Source organism: Cygnus olor, chromosome 3, assembly GCF_009769625.2.
Source record: "Cygnus olor isolate bCygOlo1 chromosome 3, bCygOlo1.pri.v2, whole genome shotgun sequence".
Lineage (NCBI taxonomy): Eukaryota > Metazoa > Chordata > Aves > Anseriformes > Anatidae > Cygnus > Cygnus olor.
Genome location: NC_049171.1, coordinates 96,800,240 through 96,819,784, shown reverse-complemented (window position 1 = coordinate 96,819,784; position 19,545 = coordinate 96,800,240). Strand labels below are relative to the sequence as shown.

Below are 19,545 nucleotides of genomic sequence, written 5' to 3'. Positions count from 1 at the left end.
TGATGTAATTATGTTGTCAGCTGCTCCAAGGTTACTGCTTTCGTCCTGCGTGTTGTTTCCTTGAATCTTACCTTGATCTCTCTCACATCCTTTCCTGAAGATTCCTGCATCTCTTTTACACAATCAACTATTTATTTCTAAAGTACCACTCAGCATTATGATCATTTCAATGCCTCCATTTCAGGTACAACTCACCAATTCCCAGTCCACCCAACAAAACAACCACCACCCACCCACTCCAAGCAAAACTGAAGCTAATGGTTAATTAAAATGTAACCAGCCCTGTGCTAATTATCCTTTACCATCAGCTCAGCAAAGAGGATGAGATTTAAAGCCACAGGGACCAATCTACATCTTGTCTCTAGTGTGGGCAAAAGCATCCTCTTGATTGGGATGAGAGCTGGGCTGGAGTAACGCAAATACATCATAAGCCCTGGGCTGTGCCTTTGAGCTAATGCAGAAGCTCAGGGAGCTCTTGGACAACACTTCACTGTAACAGAGATGGTGACGAGAGGAGTCCTCTGCCCTGCAGGAGAGCTGCTGCCTGGGGCAGGGATAGATCGCTGTCCTGTACCTGCTCCCACACCTCTCCCTCTCTGCACAGCCTCCTCTTGCCTCCACTGCATGTTCTATCATGGAGGAGCTTTCTGAAAACCCTCCTGCAAAGCAAACCGTTTCCTCAGCCACACTTGGCTACCAAGTCCAAATAAAAAAATCCCCTGGAGAGGAACTCCTGGCGCTGAGGCAACAAGAGCATGACTAACACGAAGCTCAGAAATCCTGGCAGCGTGTGACAGCACAACTGTAAAGTAATTGCTAATTCTCCTGTTGTTAACAAGAATGCTCCAGTTTCTATCTCACATGATTTGTCCCGTGTCTCCCAATGACTGCTACAAAGCTAACAATCTGCCTCTTTACAGTTTCTCAACTCCATAGACAGCGTCCTTAAGTCACCTTTCCCTCCCTCCTCTGCATTAATACAGTCATGAGCAGAAGGCTGGCTCCTATCCTGTGATCACATTTTCATTAAAAAAAAAAATAATACATTGCCTTTTTGTCATCTTTGAAGGGAGCAACAAAACATAACAAACCTATTACGCTGATTAAGTTTTGTTAGTGAAAAAGGGATCTATTATAACATTAGCTCATCTGCTGAAAGAATAATCATAAAATCACAGGATCATTACAGTTGGAAAAGGCCTCCAAGATCATCTGGTCCAACCAACCCCCTACCACCAATGTCACGCACTAAACCATGTCCAACCTTTCCTTAAACACTCCCAGGGACGGTGACTCCACCACCTCCCTGGGCAACCCGTTCCAGTGCCTGACTGCTCTTTCTGAGAAGAAATGTCTCCTCATTTCCAACCTGAACCTCCCCTGGCGCAACTTGAGGCCATTCCCTCCAGTCCTATCACTAGTTACCTGGGAGAAGAGGCAGATACGCCTTTCTCTTGGTCATCACTTACTAGGTTTTCTTGAGAGACAGAAACTGCTGAAAAGTTCTTGTTAAACATCTTAATCCCAGTTTATTTTTACCCTTGAGTTTGAATCCCCAGGAGCTAGCTAACGCTTCAGCAGTCCTGCATTAGCAGCTGGCATCTGGCAAGCCTGCTGCCTGATGCCAGTCAACTCTCACATTGTGATACAACGCATTTCACGAATAAAAAGAACTCAGAATTAGTTTTCAGTGCTCAGAGATTCTCTTGAAACACGACTAAAGAGGGATTTTAAGAAACATCACCGCCCTCTTAGAAGTGCGGTGCCAAAGCCAAAATGAACAAAATTTTGTTTTAGATTTGCCTTTCCTAAAGAGAATTAATTACTCAACATTGGTGAATTCTTGGAAAAATTTTCAATGCTAAGATTACACACTGTCAAGGAAGAAAAAAAGGTAAAATATTGTATTTGATGGCATCTTTTCTTATTCCATGTATGTCAATTTTCAATAAGCATTGAATGATTAAAAAAAAAAAAAATGAAACCTGGATGCGGGTACTCCATTTCTAAAACTAAGAGTGTCCACGGTAATGAATCAGGCTCGGGGGCTGGCTCACCATCACCAGTTCTATTGGGTTTCAGAAGCCACCTCTACTGAAAGCCACGTTGTCGTGAGGAAAATGCATTATAAGATGAGCTCTTCAGCAACTCATTTAGAGCCAGCTGCTACTCCAGCGAATGAAGCATGGTTATCAGTGAACATTCATCCAGGAGGAGCCAGACTCTGACCTCAGGGCTTGCCCTCTCATGGTAACTCACCGTATTTGGAGCCACTCTGGGATGAACCGCTTTGCAGAGCCTTGCTGTGAGCTGCACCACGGAATTATTTTAAATAAAATAAAACATCTCCTTTGCCTCTTTTTTAAGTAAGACCAAATCCTACACCCAGTTCACCACTGCTCTACTAACAGCTGAGCCATGGGAACATCACGGCAGAAGGGTAGGGAGGAAACTCCTTCACGTCGTTGCCGATACAGGGGCCCCCTGTACCACCAGACCTGTCTGACCTGCTGGTGCTGCTTCCCAGGCAGCCTGAGCTTGTAAGACTCCCTACTAAAGCAAGTAGGGTTTTGCCAGCGCACAAAAATCTCAAGCATGAGCACTCTAAGGAATCACTCTAATTTGTGATTACATCTAGGGGCACGGACAGAAGGCAGTAAAGAGGCATTTACATGTTACTTTGGAGATCAGTGAATTATAACTGGTAATCAACACTAAAAAAATGTACAGCTTGACTACACACTTCAAATATCAAAGTACACTTGTTTTAGGAATAAAACTGGTAGTCACTATAAAAATTATGAGGGTCTCAAACTACAGCTTGGCCCTACTCCCACCAAGGCACTTTGTTATTAGCTTCAGCGAGAGCAGAAAAATCCTCACGTAGGCTCTGGAACAATACTCTTGCTGTTACTTTACACAGTAGCTGCACTGCACCATTTTATCTCCCTAAGTAGCTATCCCACTTTAGCTTTCTCAGAGGTCAGCTATTCATCTGTGCTAAGCACATCCGGTGTAGGAAGCAAATGCCTTAATCCTGTTTTGTGTGCCTGCTTTTATATGCACATCCACAATTCTCCCACATAAAGCCTACGCCATACAAGAAGCATCCTCGCTTGCTGCTCTGGCTGTCTCTGCTGCACAGCAGACAGATGTTCACATGAACTCTGCTTTGGCTGGCTCTTAACTCTGGTGTGCTATGGCAGAGGTACTTAAAGTTAACAGAAATCATGACCTCAAATGAAAAGCAAGAAACTGCATGGGTTGGTGTGTCTGCTAAATGATTTCAGGACGTCAATTAACTACTTATGTTCACAGCCTCTGAGAAATACAGGAATAAAAAATACGATGAAAAACTGGCTAAAATAATATGCCTGTGCAGTCACTGAAGGAGTTTACTTCACTTTGGTATATTTACTAAGCCTCCTAGATGAGAATTCCTTCAAATCTCATCTCAGCATGGATGTTTCCCTCCTGCATTTGGGCTCACACAGGACTCACCTGCCCCTCTACAGAACAGTCTTCCCACAGTCTTAACACACACTTACAAAACCCAATCTCTCTACGTTTAGCTCCTTTTAAATTATACTTAGCTTCCTAGAAGTAGAAGAAAAGAAGAAGGAGCAGCACCATGACACTTCCATAAGCAACCGTTAAGAGCAGCAGACTGAAAGAAAGAAAACAAAAAACAAAACCCACCCACGGTGCGAGATGAGAGAACACAGGTATTTGCAACTGCACCACAGGGTTTTGTACTCCACAACACTGCTTTGGTGATCACGGGGCTCAGCTTGGCTTTTCTGCCTGCCAAATTCAACTCCGATTCTTCTTTTAGAAAAAAACAACTCTCTGGTTAGACTGATTGGTCAGGGGGGCTGAAGTGAGGGCTGTAAATAGCAGACAGAAAATATTTAGGACACTCGGGGAAAAAAAACACAGAACCCCAGCTCCTACCCCAGCAAGTTCAACTCTCATTCAACAATGTGCTTGTGCTGAAGAGGCTTTGCCTGCACCTCTCTTACCCAGGCTTATAAAATAGTGATCGCCTTCATACTTGGGCACAGTTTTTTACCTAGATTAAATGAAAAAGCTGCCTTTGATAAAAGAAGGAGTTTGCATCAGAAAATTAAGTGAAACAATCCAATCCAAAGGTATTTATCACACCACCAATTTTTACTGAAGAGTGAGTTTTCCACTATACAAGAACAGTGATAACTCTGGATTGGTTTTCTTTTTATACAGCAGAAACCCCACAACCCTGAATGACATCCTTTGTTTCTTGTTGGACAGAGAACTGAAACATAAAATTTCATACTACATGAACAATTTCAGCAGAACTCTTAGTAAAAGGGACTAAAAAGTTTAAAACATTTCTAAAATGCAACATCAAAAAGTGCATTAGGAATAAAATCCAGGTCCATTGAATCGTCTCGCCTGCAGCATCACTTATTCATTTTCTCCTGTAACAAAGAGGTGCACATTTTTGTTGGACTGGAGCATTTGAGCTGTGCGATCTATGCCAACCACTGCAGCCAATTTCTGAGCGTCATACTTGGAGTACAGCACAGTACAGGTCCATGTAGCATCCACTCCACTGTCTGTGGCCTTCATCATATTGCAAATCTCACTGTAGAAGTGGGAGTAGGTTGGTAACTCATAGAAAATGAGGTTCCTAATACCTTTTATCGTATACCTGTAGGAGAAAAAAAAAAAGTAAAGTAACTTTGTTGGAACTTTGTACAAAGTGTGCATGTTAAAGTATCAATCCCATCTCCCTTCCTCCAATTTCCACTATCTTCAATGCACATCAGTTCAACTCTGCAAACCCTGTATCATGGACTGACGACTAAACTTCCCATGGGTGTGGAATTAAGGGAGGTCTAATGCTGCCCAGGCGCTGTGACTTCCTCTAAAGTACAGCCCACTACCAATTTTGCAGTATTCAGCCTCTTTGGCTTAGATTCTAAGATAGCGAAGCCTGATCATACTGATACTCATGATGGTTTTTTTTTTTTTTTTTTTTTTTATATATTTGCTAAAACGTCTTCTGCTAATAGCAAAACCTGTTCTATTAGGAGCTTCCGAACAGCTCCAGTGAGGACGCAGTAGATTTTTCCTTTGGCCTCAGCCTGCTATATTGAATTATTGAGCTAATTGCATAACCTTTTCCAGAACTGTATGTAGTTACAGTGGCTCAGATGAACACTAATAAAAGGCACAGTGAACCCCATTTTGCAGGATGTATCATCCTCTCCTGACATCGGTGGAACTTGGCAGCACGTACCTTGCTGAATAAAGTCCTGTGCATACCAAAGCATTAGAAGCTCTGCAAGGGACCATGGCAGCATGCAGAAATTTTTGAAGTAAACTGAGAAGCTCTTATATCACTCAAAGAACTCCTTAGAAAGATCCAACAGGTTCAAAAAGCAATACAGCCCATCTATGACTAAGGTCACTATACTTCCAAAACAGTACACACGCAACCCAGAGGAAAACTCAGGCCTCTTTTGTAAAAGTGGAATTCCCAATTCACCTTTTGTAAAAGTGGAAGCGCTCAGTGAGCAGTAAGAACTGCCTGTCTCCCTTGAGAAAGAAGCGCCGTGCTCTGCAGATGCCAGCCTTTTTAGTGTATTCACAAATGTGAGCAAAATTCAGGTCCTCTTTCTTGAAGTAATTTCGAAGACGCACATAGTCAAAATACGACGGAACATAAATGAGCGTGTGTGACATGATGGCATCGCGGTACTCGGGCAAAACCTTGTCAATGAAAAACTGAAACCTATGTTAAGAAAACATGCATGTTTTAATCAGAGTTAACAACTAGTTTCCAATGCTGATACAACCTCAGACAGGAATATCATCAGACACAACAGACTACGGAAGATTTTAACTACATTATTTCCTTCTTTAACTTCTTAGGATGTCTACACCTGTAGAAATAATGGTCTAAAGCTTCATCAGGGCTATATGGGTATGGTACAGACTGGTAATGCTTTCCAATGTTTTCTTCTCCAGTGCCTTTGACGAGAATTTCCATATTCCCCTAAAGCTGGGCAGAGCCCAGCCCATGTCAGAAGACTAATGAAGGCGCACTTCTATTGTGAAATCCCCCGGCCTTACGCTCTGCAGGAAGCAATACGCTCAACTAAATCTGAAGTTGTGGTCACGAGGGCACAGCAAAATGGTCTGGAACACAGAGTACCTTGTATCTATCACGGAAGTTAAGTTTTCAGCTTCTATCCTCCGAAAAACATGAGGGAGCTGGACCACAACACGGCTAATGGAGCCAATGAGCGGTACGTTGCGGACAGCCACCTGCGGGAACAAAGCAGGATGCTCAGGGAAGCAGCATCTCAACGCAGCCACACCCCAGCCAGCCTTCTGCTAGGAACTCACATCTGCAAGCAGTGCACAAGGCTGATTTTAAGAAAGCTCCAATACCAAAATACATTCACATACACGTAACAGAGCTGTTAAACATGCACGACAGCTGCTTATGTCCTGCCTTTCTATGATTTAAGATGGATAACTCAGATTTTTATTTTTCCTGTTTCTTTCAAATAGCTGCTTGTGCTTCTTATGTAGTAAGAATCATAAAAAAGGAAGATGTTCAACCCTTGATCTGACAACAAAATAAATAAAACGAGATAACTTACCTGCATCAAATTAAAAAAAAATAAAATCTGACTTCAAACATGAAACAAAAGGACCAAGTACTGCTGCAAGAAGAGCATCTTTTTATGGCTTTGGCACAGCATTAGATATTGTCATACAGCATCATGCAGACTCAGACTGAAACACTTTGATAATGGAATTACTGGCACACAGATTTTTACAACTAAGATACAGTTTTTCCACACATTGGGTTTTCCTCTTCCTCTCCCCCTCCATTATGCGTAAAGAAGTCTTGAGCTCATCTGTGAACTCACCTGCCCCGTATAATTGAAGCAGTGTTTGTTGAAGATGCAGTTAATCTGGGGATCTTGAAGAGCACTGAACAGCAGCGTCTGACGGTAGTACTTGGACCAGTTGTTGAGACTCAGCATTCGCACTCGGGAAAAGTCTACCCCATGGGAATCCAAAGGCAGCAGGTTAATGTGCTTCATCAGGTGCTACACAGAGACAAAACACATCACTGCAGACTGATATCACTGCACCCAGACTGCAAGAGCCTTAACTGCAGCAAGAAGCGGGCAGGGATGAGCAAGACAGCACAGATTTTAACAGTAGTGATCTCCCAAGACACGACTGTTTGGAATTTATTGACCATATCAAGAGTAATTTAACAATTTCATTCCACAGAACTTAGAAATACCATCTCTTAAGTCATCCGTAACAGCAGCCTTTGCTGCTTCTCCCATGGGGCACATCTAATGGATCTGTCTGTCTGTTTGTACCGACGTCAATGGGCCCAAGGTTTCTGAGCCAGAAACAGCCCAACTGCAGTCTCCGCTGCATTCGGCGCCAGCCTGGGTTCAAGTCATGAAATTCACCTCAGTTTGGCCTCACTGAATGATGCTTCGGACCAGTACTGCTGCTGCTGCATGGCAGGCAGCTGCACCCAAAGGCAAAAGAGAGAACAGGCTCCAGGACACATTCCGTGAGTATTGTGTAGGTTCCTGGGCCTCGCCAGGAAGCAAGATGCCTTCTGGGCTCATTCAAAACGTACAGTAACATCACGCTGTTGCAATGTCAGGCCAAAAAACCTCAAAGGTGCTTCCATGTGAAACAAACAAACAAAAAAACCCCTCAACCTTTCAATCTTGAAAACTTTTATTAACCAAAAGCCATAAAGTATGGGCACTAGCACAAACTAACCACAATCCTACAGCTATATTTTCACTATCCATACAGAAAAAGCTTTAGACTGCTTAACTTTGGACACGACTAATGGTTAATATTTCTGCAGTCAGCGGAGACAAGCACCAGTACCCATTGCTTTCTGGAGGAACCTCAATTAGATTGTATGAATTCCTCACACGGCTGCAGTCTGACAGATACCGGGCAGTCAGACAACTGGCAGATTTTCTCCCAGATGTGATTAAAGGAATCATTATTGCATCCTGCAAGATAATTAAAACTCCCCAAAACAAACAAGCAAAAAACCTTTGATGACACACACCACTAAAGCACCAAATACTAAGGTTTACAGAGGACAATTACTGAATACTACCAAAAGCTGTAGGAAAATCATTCGTAGTATAAGAAAAATAAATATCAGGGTGGAGGAGAGAAAAGGAACAAGCATACATGTCTAGTTAGAAAAAAAAAAAGTAAAACTTCATTGTTAAAAATAAGTTGTAATCAGACTAATAAGACACAGTGCAACTGAAAAAAAAATATAGAAAACGCACCAGAACATGTTCCCAATTCTGCATCAGGTAAATATCTGCTTGATCAATTATGAGCATTTCTATCGACGACAGAAAATCGAAGTCTCTCTTCTTCTCCCCCTCTGCGCCAATGACAGTCCTCATACCCAGGGGAGAGGCAATGATGATGTCTGATGAGTAAAATGGTGCATACAATCTCATACTCTTCTGCAGAATCGCAACCCCTGTCCGACAACAAACAGACATTTTATTAGTCAAGGTCAATTATCAACTGTTTTCTTCCCGAAGGCTCTGTAACGGTAACTCCTACGTTCCTTCTCCCTTAGCACATGCCAGTGATTAGAGCTGGACAAATCAATCTGGCTGAAACTCTTTCCCTGAAAATGTGCTTATCCACCCCACCCCCATTCCACAAGCCTTCGGCAGATTTTCATGAAGTTCTGCAAACTCTTTCAGAAGTTCTTTTTTTTTCCTCCAGATTTTTCTTAGCTTGAACAACATTTTTGAACTGGAACATATTTCTCCTGATTTTCTGTTATAAAAAAAATGAGGGAAGAGTGGGCTAAAAAGATTGAGAAACGCAAAAGCAGAAATGATTAACTGTTCCCTTTACCCTAAACTCTGGGCTTCAGTCTCTGCCATTACGTGCTATAGTAAGAGTTACCTTAATCTGTCACGAAAGATTCAGCATGGACCTCTTGACTACAGACTGCTTTCATTCACAGGACCACTTCAGTTGCTACTAAAATGCCAAGGAAAAGGCTTAGCACCTTACAGAGGCTGAAAGCACAGTCTTGCGCTATTGCCAGGTACCTGGCTTCTCAAGATGCACGCTGCAGTGTGCAGGACACATTAGCTCCTGCATCGCCTCCCATGCTACAGAGGGGAAAAGGAAGGAATCAAAGGAGTCTATTACTTATGCCATAGCTACTGGGCAACATACAGTTTTCTGATCCTAAAATCCAGATTTGAACCATGTTCAAATGGTTCAACTAGAGGCTGCCCAGCGCAGGTGTCTCTTCAGCTTCTCTCCCTATCTGCGTGACGACAGCGACCACAGCTACAGCTGAAGGCTCTTTAAAACGCGCTCAAGAATTCCACGCAGACATCATTAGGGACCTCTCCTGCTATCTATTTTAACCTGATGATAAAATGAAATAAAAGGCACAACTGGTTGAATTTCCAGGAAGAAAGCACCACTTTTCCCCAGAACATGTCATCATATACACAGTTTAACAACTGTAAGTCATCTTTGGTTTAAAGATGTGAAAGGGTGGGTTTTAGTAAGGCATAACAAACACGATTTAAATTACATCTTAGCGCTGAAGTAACAGGGTGTGAAGCACACCAAGAAAGAATAATTATGCTGCTTCTGTGATTTGCTTCTGCAAGTAACAGCACTGAAAGTTTCTTCAAGCATTTCTTCACACCTAGTAAGTGGATCAAACAGGCTGTAGTACAGGAGAGGGTTGAAAGGAAAATTATTTTGCTACAAAAAGTAAGATGTTCTCAGCAAGCTAAATATTCACTGGGGAAGCAAGTAGTTCCCACTCAGTCTTTCCTGCATCTTCCACTATATCATTAAATCTCTTGGGATGCCAATTTATCTTTCAAGGGGCAATAATTTCAAGAGCCTCTTATCTGTCAAGCTAAGTTAGAAAAACTGCCTACTCACTGTGGCAGCTCCAGGAACTGAACTAATTCTCTGCACGCTGAGTTACTACGACAGCACGACATTACATTATGAAATAGTCTTAAATTTGCTGCTTGTCCAACAGTCCTACTTGCTGGCCATCCCTTTGCATTCATGAAGACCATGTGCAATAGAGCAGAGAACTGCTTTGCTTAGTACTGAGCTTTAATTTTAAATCAGTAATAGTGGGAACAAAGATAAATTGCGAATAACTTAACTTGAGATGATTTTTTTAAAAATAAAATGAAAGATTTTGCTGCATAAGTCAAGACTATCCTCTTTATAATGAGGTGTGGGCAACCCTGCCACAATAAAACAATCAGTGCATTTTAAGTGACTCGGAACTTGATGTGAAAAATCATTACTTCTGCATTTTCTCTTCCTTTTTTGTGGTAAGGCACAGAATATTTTCAGAAATATTCAAGTTGCCGATACAAAAAGCAGCATAAATACCTCAGAATCTCAAGTCCTACCAGCCCTGATGGCTCCCAGACATTTAGCAAACACTTGTTAGATTACCTCCCCCTGCTTCACAAGCTAAAGTCATCCGTTCTGTAGGTCATTACCAATTCTGAAATGGTCATCGATGTTGCCAGCGAAGACAGCTTCGTAATCTTCAGGTCTTTTCAGGTTGGGGGGCTTCTCTTCTGGGTCAGAGCCAAACTCCCCCTTGAAGCGCTTTTTATTACTTACGTCTATTTTTCTTTTGTCGTTCACTTCAAGAAGACTGATGAGAATGTGCACAATTCTCAAAGCACATTCCCGGAAGGGCACTATCATCAGCACCTGCACAGATCAACAGTTACAACAGAACAACTCATAAAATATGTAATTATTTTGACTTTGATCTGCCCCCACTGGGCTTCCCAACAGTCAAAACAAAACCTCAGCCTCCTTCCAGGGCACAGTCACCAGCCATCTCTGCCTACGTGACAAAACCTGATCTGACAGACAGGTCTGTGCCCTCAAGTCAAGGCACGCACATCTACACTGAAAGAGGCTTGTGACTTCCTTATGGCATGTCACCAGTTAGCTTCTCTGAGGAAAGGCAGGCCCAGATGGGTCCACATGGAAGCAGAACAAGCCAAATTCTGACATGCAGCAAGGAGAGAGGATGCGCTGGGACGCAGCGTGCTTGTGGACACGGACTGGCCAGCAGAGCAGTGCAGTTCTCCATCTCACACAGAGGGTATGATTACAGGGGATGGTTAAACACTTTCTCCTGTTCTCCCAACCCCTTTTTGGGTTTTGTTTGAGTCCGGCTCTGCAGATTGCGATGGGCACAGAAGCAGGCTGGCTGAAACTTGTGCTCGCTGCTTCTCCCGAGGTATTTGCCCCACAGACGACTTCCAGGCATGGCCAAGGGCTGCAGAAAGGCCCATGCCTAGGAATCCATCACGTAACAGGGCAGCAGGACGTTTACACAGCCTGACCGAGCACCCAGGGTGGGCAGGGGAATCACATGTACGAAGCTCTCTTACCTTAGGCCTGGTGAGCCCCTGGTCCCTGTAGTCATCGCTGTCTGTCCCTGGCTTCTGGTCTCTTTTCTTGGCGTTGTTGCTGAGCACCTGGGCATTCGCCTTCAGGACATGGTTCAAGGCATGCAAGCAGTACGCGTGCCGGATTTCTTCTCCATTCGTTAAAGCCTTTCTTTCTGGATAGAACAAGTCCTTGTAGGCATTCATGATAGAGAAGAGCTCTCTTTGTAAGGGGGTAAAAGAGGGATCGCTCGGTTTGGTCGTTGGCGACAGGAACTGTTTATTCACTTTTGGCCACGTGGATTCTAAAGGCTTATGAAGATGAAGCTGCTTCACATCAAATTCTTTGTCTGCTTTTAAAGTTGTATGTTTCTCCAAAGTGGAAGAAAAAGTTAACTGACCCAGCCTTGGCCACTGAAGGAAAAAAATATAGAGACAGATAGATAAAAAAAAAAGGAAGAGTCAAATATACCAAACTTAGTACAGCTAAAAGCACAGAAGTACGTCACCACAACTGATAGTTTAATCAGGTTCATGAAATTTGAGAAACTACTTTCCTCATAATACAAGCTGACACCTTTTTTTCCCCAACAAGCAATCTCTTCCTTAGTACCTACCACAGAAAATAACAATAAACTTGAGCTCACTAGACCTGGATGTATTTTGCAGTGACGTGGCTACAACCGTCCTCATTTTGCCAATGAGAAAACTGAGGAAGAGGAAGGATGTCATTTCTGCCAACCCTGGAGCGCAACCATGTTTACAGATCAGCCGCGCTGCGGTACGCGCTGCTTTTAAAGGGTGAAAACTTTCAGTGCATCAGGGGAAAACTCTAAGCCTCCTGCCACACAAGTTGTCCCATTCTGTTTCCATAACATTGCTACACCCAATTAAGCAAAGATACATCATATATTGCTTTAGGTGGCACTGGTATTTTTGGCCACCATATTCAAAAAAATTTTTTAAAAGTCACAGCTTGCTCTCTGACTGACTAACTGTTGGATCTCTTCCAACAAATGTCACCCAGCATATGGCTGACCAGAATGCAGGGCAACCCTCCAAAACGAAATCAGACGTGAAAAAGTTAAGAAGCAAAGGTTTGTCTAAAAATGACTATTTTGAAAACCAGTATTCTGTTTCAAGCACTGGGGTGGTTTTCTGGTACTGTAATTCACATGTTACTTCCAGTATTAACAAACGGGTTAAAACCCACCTTTACCTGCTTGTGAATGTGTACGGAGGTACAAGTGTCTTGAACAAGAACATGAAGGGGCATCACAAGTACGTTTGAGACTGTAAAGGGTCACCTCACAAATTCAGTTGCAGAGCACGTCTCTGGCATCCCGCTGTTACTATGCGGAGACCAGTCCTGTTTCCACCCAGCGCCACGAGTACACACCTCTGATCTCAGGATTATAAACTAAACCTGAAAGCTCTTTTTTCAGACGTGTCACCATGCATTGATATAACAGCAGACCTTATATTTCAACTCATGCCCAGCATTAAGTAAAGAAAAAAACACTTCGGCAACAATGCAGTGACAAAACGTTGACAATTCCAGAGCCAACGATAATACAGATCTACTGCACTTGTATACGACACGTTACTTTTACCTCAGCATCTTTAGGAGCTTTGAATTGCTACAGGACAACGTTACCTTGATTTGACTTGAAGTTTTAGAAAGCGTAGACATTTTTTCTACTTCTTTTTCTTCAAGTTCTTTGTCCATGTGCTGTTTAAATGGATCTATGTGTAACAACAACAACAACGAGTCCTGAGAACTGTTGTAGCTAATACCAGAATCAAGTTTCAGAACGGATTTGCAAATGACACGAACAGTTTCTGTGCTGGCCAACACCACAGCTAAAACTAGTTATTTCAAAGCACCAGGAGATGCGAAAAAGGATGTCAAATTCTCTCCACAAAAACACAGAGAACAGATTTGACAGATTGCCTAAACCAAAAAAAAGGGGGGGGGAGCAGAGAAAGAAAACGAAGCACTTATGGAAGCACTAGAACTTTCAGTCACAAAACAAATGTTGGACAGGAAAGCAATATGTAGAAGAAAAGACTGTGGCAATTTTCTGCTTGAGGCTCTGACACCAGTAAACATCAGTTAGCATTTCTGCTCCTTGCAGGTGAAATAGGCTGTCAACAGCCAAGACCCAAGTGAGCTTATGGCCGAGGGCTCTGCATCTCCGGGCAGTGGTAGGAACACACTGTGATAAAGCAGAGAAAAGAGGAGGGGATCTGGGTGAAGGAAGGCAAAAATTGCCAAAAGTGAATAAAAGTACAATTTATCTAATCACGTTTCTTTTCAGAAAGGAGAGGGAGGCAGGGAACCATAACACCGTATTGTATGCAAAGACACAGGTATGCACAATTAACAATTAACATGCAAAGCTTATTTTGAAAACCAAACCCCACATACTGCTTGCAGCACAGTAGCACTCACAGCATGAGGAAGAGCAATTAGAGGACACTAGTGCTTGCCAAAGGGTATCTAGCCCAAGTTATCCAGCAAAATCAAGGCATTTGCTAATCAGGACATACTGCTGTCGAATATTTCTTCTTCCCAGCAAAGCAGTCGAAGGGCTATCATTTAATTGTAATAGGGGCTCTCTCTTCAGTGAGTTTTACCGATTCCCCCATTTGTCAAATTAAGAAGAGGAATGACAACGAAGCATTCTCAGGAATTCTAGTGACCCCAAGACCTGAGGAGAAATTCATTCACTTTCTGTTATCTTAGATGTGTAAGATCTTCTGTAACAGATTATAAAGCCACTCCTGAGCTACAGCAACCCACTGAAAAGTAGTGCATCATTTATAGGTTGAAGAAAGCTGTTAGGATACTTGGCATGCAGTTGGAGAGCTGTGGTTCTCATTAAAATGCAACGCCAACGGCCTAAGTAATATTCTCATGGTAACAAGAGGGAGCTGTTTCTTCTATCACATGGCCCTTTGATGCTTCCCCACATTTCATGTACCAGCTAGGCTGCCTCCCAGATCTAATGTCAGCTGCTGCTCTAAGATGACAAGCCAGCATCACTAGGGATGCTACAAACATATTCCCCTCTCTCAAACTACGCCATCTGATATTAAAACCGCAGAGCATGAAATATGAATAGGAGCTCTGCAAGTGCCAACGCGTGGCATATCACTGAAATATCACACACCCGTGCACACAGCTATTTGTATTACACATGGTGGGATGACTCCAACACCGGAGCTTAGCCTTCACCCATGGGCGCACTGCGGCACCGAGACGCTGGGCTGCACCCTCAGAAGACACCACACAGATGCTGTCGATGCCTCGTGTCTTCCTGATCCTGGGGTAGTCGGACTGCTCTGCACAACCTTCAAAATCCAAGAGCCCTGAGCAGTTGTCTAAGTTACTGTAGCTGCCCCAGGTTCCTCACCTCTAACTCCACCCAGCTGTGAAGGATCCTCTCACTGGTCAGTTTTGTGACCACCTCCAGCACCACCCGTGCCAAGAATACCTTCCATGTTCAAGTGCAGGCTTGCAGGACCCTTTACATTGCACCGGCTTTTTTAACTACCATTAACACGTTAGAAGACGACAACCCCCTCCACGCACATTTCTAGTTCCTGGTATTTCAGGCTTTACAAGTCACAGCAGAAACAAATCCAAATCCCTGTCCACAGGCGCTGCAGGAAACGAGCGGCTCATCTGCGTGCCTGCATCAGCTTTAAGTGTCCCTTATGCAACGGGCTCACACGTGGGCAACGCAATGAATCACGTAGCCAGAGAACTCAGAAGCTATATAGCATCTCATTAAGGAATTTGATAATTCACACGGTACAGATGCTCCTCCAGAGGCAGATCACTAAGCAAAGTATACTATGTTTTACCTTGTGAAAAGGCTTGTGAAGAATCGCTCTCTTTCTTGTCCGCATCGCAATCTCCACTCTCCTCTTCCATGAAATTGGTTTCCAAGCTAAATTCAGATTCATGTTTCACATCGGTAAACTCCTCGATTGCTCCATGACTTAGGTCACAAGAGGCATCAACGCCATCATCCTGCTCCTGGCCGAGTGCCTCTTCTGCTGCGTCTTTAGCCGTGACTTGTTAGAGAGAGAAACAGGTTATAATCTTCTGGAAAAGTTATTACTGATTGCTACCTCTGGCTGACTACGTTGTTCACTTGGAGACAAACTTTTTCTCCAAATACCATATGCAAAAAGATAAAAATGGGCTTTGTGTTTTACATTTTGGAAAAAAGAAATAACCTGTGGCTGGCTAGCATGCCAAACATTAAATAATACAAAACATGTTTCCCCAGAGAAAATATAAGGAATAACCTATTCAGAAAGCACAGGTTTTAGTTTCTGATTACCTAAAACAACTGAAAATCATAAAAAATTGACTCCTTCTCTCAGAATTTCTTTGCAGACTTCATGAATGAGGCTGTCTCGTCATAAGGGAGGAGGTTTCCTTGTATTTTAAATATACTTTCCTCTGCTGTGAGGCAAACCTTTCTCTCCTCGCAGTGGCAGCAGCCAAACCAGATGCTGTGTGAGAGAACAGCTTGCGTCTCCCAGCGAGTGGGTGAGAACCCCTGGTATGCTGCTCCATGTGGATTTCCCCTGTGCTGCCGCACAAACAACATCTGAGGAAGAAGCAGCGGGCTGCCTGCCGGAAAATGAGCAGAGCTACCCTCCGCCCCACAAAACCCTCTGGCAGCTGCTGCTCCCACCCACAAAGAGGCAATGGAGCAACAGAGCCCCCCAGCCAGCAGAGCACCCAGCCAACCAGCAGGATCCTGGCTAAGAACAGGCATTACTCAAACCTTCTAACTGAAGCAACGTTTACCAGAGTAAGGGAAAAGGCAACCTACCTTCTTCCTGGGCTGGTACTTCATCCTTGTCTTCTTCACCACCGTCTGCTTCTTCGGGCTCCTGGGAACCTTCGCTGCCCAACTCTATCTCGCTCTCCCCAGCCTCTTCCGATTCACTTTCGTCTTCCTCGTCCTCACTCTCAGACTCAGAAGAGGTCTTCAGGGTAGCCAGTAGCTTGTGATACACAGGGACAGGTTCCACTTCAATCTCTGAATCGCTTTCTGCGCTTGATTTATCGGAATTGTCAGACTAAAAGTGAAAACAGTAACACTCTATTATGCAGCACATGAACACGCTCACTTCTAGTTCCCATGCTACACTTTCCTCTTCCCATTCTATCCCTATGCAGGTGCAGTGGGACTTTTCAAAAACCTCCATTTTATGTAAATAGTTATGCTGGACACCTCCATCTAGATTTTGAAAGCATCTTGGTAGACCTAGGCCCTAGTACCTCATTCTGCACTGATTTGAGTCTGAGCATCTCAAAATTTGGTTCTTTTAGGCTCAGCTGAGTCAGTACATTTGTTCTCCACAAACAAGCTGGCCCTGGATTTTCCTAGGAAAACCATGCACACAACAAAAACTGTAGAAGGGCACACATACAAGCAGAAATGCTTCCACCTTTCAAGGAAGTAAGTGAAATAACCTTCAGCTGACAGAAGTCCACCGAGGAGTTGGTCAGGTTTGGCTCAGCGCTAAGCTCGAAGCTTCACACAAGCTAGACTCTAAGAGCCAGTTCTGTCCCAGGCTTGTACAAACCAACCACAACATGCCTGGTTATAGTCAGAATTACAGTGAAACCAGGAGTACAAACAAAGAACCATTTGCTTCTTTTTTAGGTTCTTTCAGCCCAAGGTGAACACTCAGTATATACAACATTAATGCAGTAAGTGCTAAAGGAAACAAGTGGACAATGTAACTCATTATTTTTCCAGACCGAAACTCTGAAGTCTTTAATTAATCTGACAATGAAGGAGGTTAACTGAAAGAAAACTAAAGCATTGGCAATTTGAAGAAGGGGAACGAGCATGAACATATTTCTTCATTCAACAGAGAACAAAACATCTCATCCCCTAACTCACGCACCACTAACTTTATTAGTATTATTAAAACAACTTACAGCATCATTTACTTTTCACCATGATTAAGTAACGTGAAGAAAAACAGAACCAACCAAGAATAGCAATATTATATCCTGCTTCTTCTGATGTCTCATGTTATGGGTTTGACACCACAGAGAACAATTCAGAGGCATACAAAAATCATTCATTTTTTCCTCCTAAGAAGCAAGTTTTCTAAAACAGAACAACTGAATCAGCCTGAACAATGCAAAATGCTCAGCGTTTCACTTCACTGAACTATACAAAGATGAAAGTGAGGAAGAAACAAAAATATATTACCAGTTCACAGATCTGAGTTGCTTCTGGTCTTCCAGAAACCCTGAAAAAAATACAAGGATTGAAGTATTTTACTCTGTCAATGTTACTATGCACAGGATAAAAACAGATGAGGGGGAGAAGAAATTGTTGAATCACACGAGTCTTAGAGAAGTTAAGAGAAAGCTTAAAACCAAAGCATCACACCATTGTCCCTAAGAAAGCAGACTCAGTGCTCACCCTGAGAGGTTTCTCTCTCAGCTGATGCTATGGCCTATAAACGAAGCCTGAGTATAAATGATCTAAAAGAGAAATATTTTAAAGCAGAATATGGCTTTAAACAGAAGGCTGTTTATATGCACACCCACAAGGGTATAAACACTGGAAAAGCTCCGCCTAAAGTGAAGAACTTCCCGCAGGACAACCTGTACCTGGCAAGACTCAGAAGGAAATTCACTTCTCTCTTCTCAGAGGAGAAAGGCCAGGTCAGAGCTACCTGAAAGGAAGGGCTGCAGGAAAACTTTTAAAGGATCACAGAAGTTAGGCAAGCGTGAGGGATCACTAGAGCTGACAAGGATGAAGTTTAGCTTAGAATACTGTAAGTTCACACTGATAAGGGTGACTGTTCAGCTGGAGGAGAAGATGCAGCAGGAAACACCTGAGGTTTGGGTTTACCAAGAGCATCCTCTGGCTACTGCCTCACCCAGAACTCAGGTACCAAACCTGCTCGGCGTTTTTTAAAGGCCCTTCGTACAACACAGCCAACCAGGGCAAGAGCCTACCTGCTGTGCTAAATACTGATCTACCAAGCAGGGAAGAAGACGCCTGCCACGGGAAGCCGAGCGCAGCGCCGGTGAACGCCGCTGAGCAGAGCACACCCTGCAGACGCTGCCTTTCCCTGCTGCCTACGGGAGGGCTCCGCCTCGCCTCTCCAGCCTTCCCCTCGCCTTTCGGGACCCCCAGCCGCCCCGGGGGCACTCACTTGTCGTAGAAGGGGTGCTCCTCCCCGAACTCCTTCAGGTGCTTCTTCTGCCTCTTGCTCAGGCCGAGCACCGCCGCCCTCCCGCCGCTGCCGCGCTTCCCCATGCCGCCCGCCCGCCTTTACGGCCCGGCCGTCAGGCGCCGCCGTCGCGCTGCCGGCCTCGCCCCCGGTGTGCAGCGCCCCGCTGGGGGAAAGCCCTGCCCCAGCTCGGCGGAGGAGGAGGAGGAGGAGAGCCGGGAGAAGGCCCTGGTGCGGAGACATCCGAGGCCGTGAAGCTGAAGGGCCGCCGCGATCGCCCGCGGCGCCGCTCCCTGCGCTGCTGCTGCGAGCAGAGCCGCTGCTGCGCTGCCCGAAAACCTCCCAGACTCACAGGGTGGCCGAGGTTGGCAGGGACCTCTGAAGATGACCCAGTCCCTGCCGAGCAGGATCACCTACAGCACATTGCGCAGGATGGCATCCAGGCGGGTTTTGGATATCTCCAGAGAAGGAGACCCCACAACCTCTCTTGGCAGCCTGTCCCAGCGCTCTGTTACCCTCACAATAAAGAAGTGCCCCCTCATATTGAGCAGGAACCTCCTGGGCTGCAGTTTGTGCCCAGTGCCTCTCGTCCTGTCGCTGGGCACAACTGAAAAGAGACTGGCTCCATCCTCTCGACACCCTCCCCTCAGGTATTTATACACATTGATGAGGTCTCCCCTCAGTCTTCTCTTTTTCAGGCTAAACAGACCCAGTTCTCTCAGCCTGTCCTCGTACAACAGATGCTCCAGTCCTCTAGACACAGACCTCCCCTGAATCTGCTTCACATTATTTCAAATGAGAATCT

General features: G+C 44.3%; 1 protein-coding gene across 1 annotated transcript; it reads right to left on the bottom strand.

Annotated features, from left to right (window-relative positions):
- Positions 1–4,152: 4,152 nt before the first annotated feature.
- On the bottom strand, positions 4,153–18,874 carry UTP25 (UTP25 small subunit processor component). Its single transcript, XM_040553306.1, has 12 exons — positions 18,723–18,874; positions 17,765–17,804; positions 16,364–16,613; positions 15,378–15,590; positions 13,162–13,250; positions 11,508–11,918; positions 10,593–10,812; positions 8,355–8,557; positions 6,930–7,112; positions 6,203–6,315; positions 5,534–5,779; positions 4,153–4,693 (listed from the first exon to the last, which is right to left on the bottom strand). The coding sequence occupies exons 1-12, from the start codon at positions 18,824–18,826 to the stop codon at positions 4,447–4,449; spliced, it is 2,319 nt and encodes a 772-aa protein (XP_040409240.1). The 5' UTR covers positions 18,827–18,874; the 3' UTR covers positions 4,153–4,446.
- Between the last annotated feature and the right edge of the window lie 671 nt (positions 18,875–19,545).

Excerpts from the sequence above, each read along its gene's own strand:
- UTP25 (XM_040553306.1), bottom strand. The coding sequence starts at position 18,826 with ATGGGGAAGCGCGGCAGCGGCGGGAGGGCGGCGGTGCTCGGCCTGAGC. Across the intron at positions 8,558-10,592 it reads CGATGACCATTTCAGAATTG|GGGTTGCGATTCTGCAGAAG; the intron begins GTAATGACCTAC and ends GTTGTCGGACAG. Across the intron at positions 5,780-6,202 it reads ACTTCCGTGATAGATACAAG|GTTTCAGTTTTTCATTGACA; the intron begins GTACTCTGTGTT and ends TTCTTAACATAG.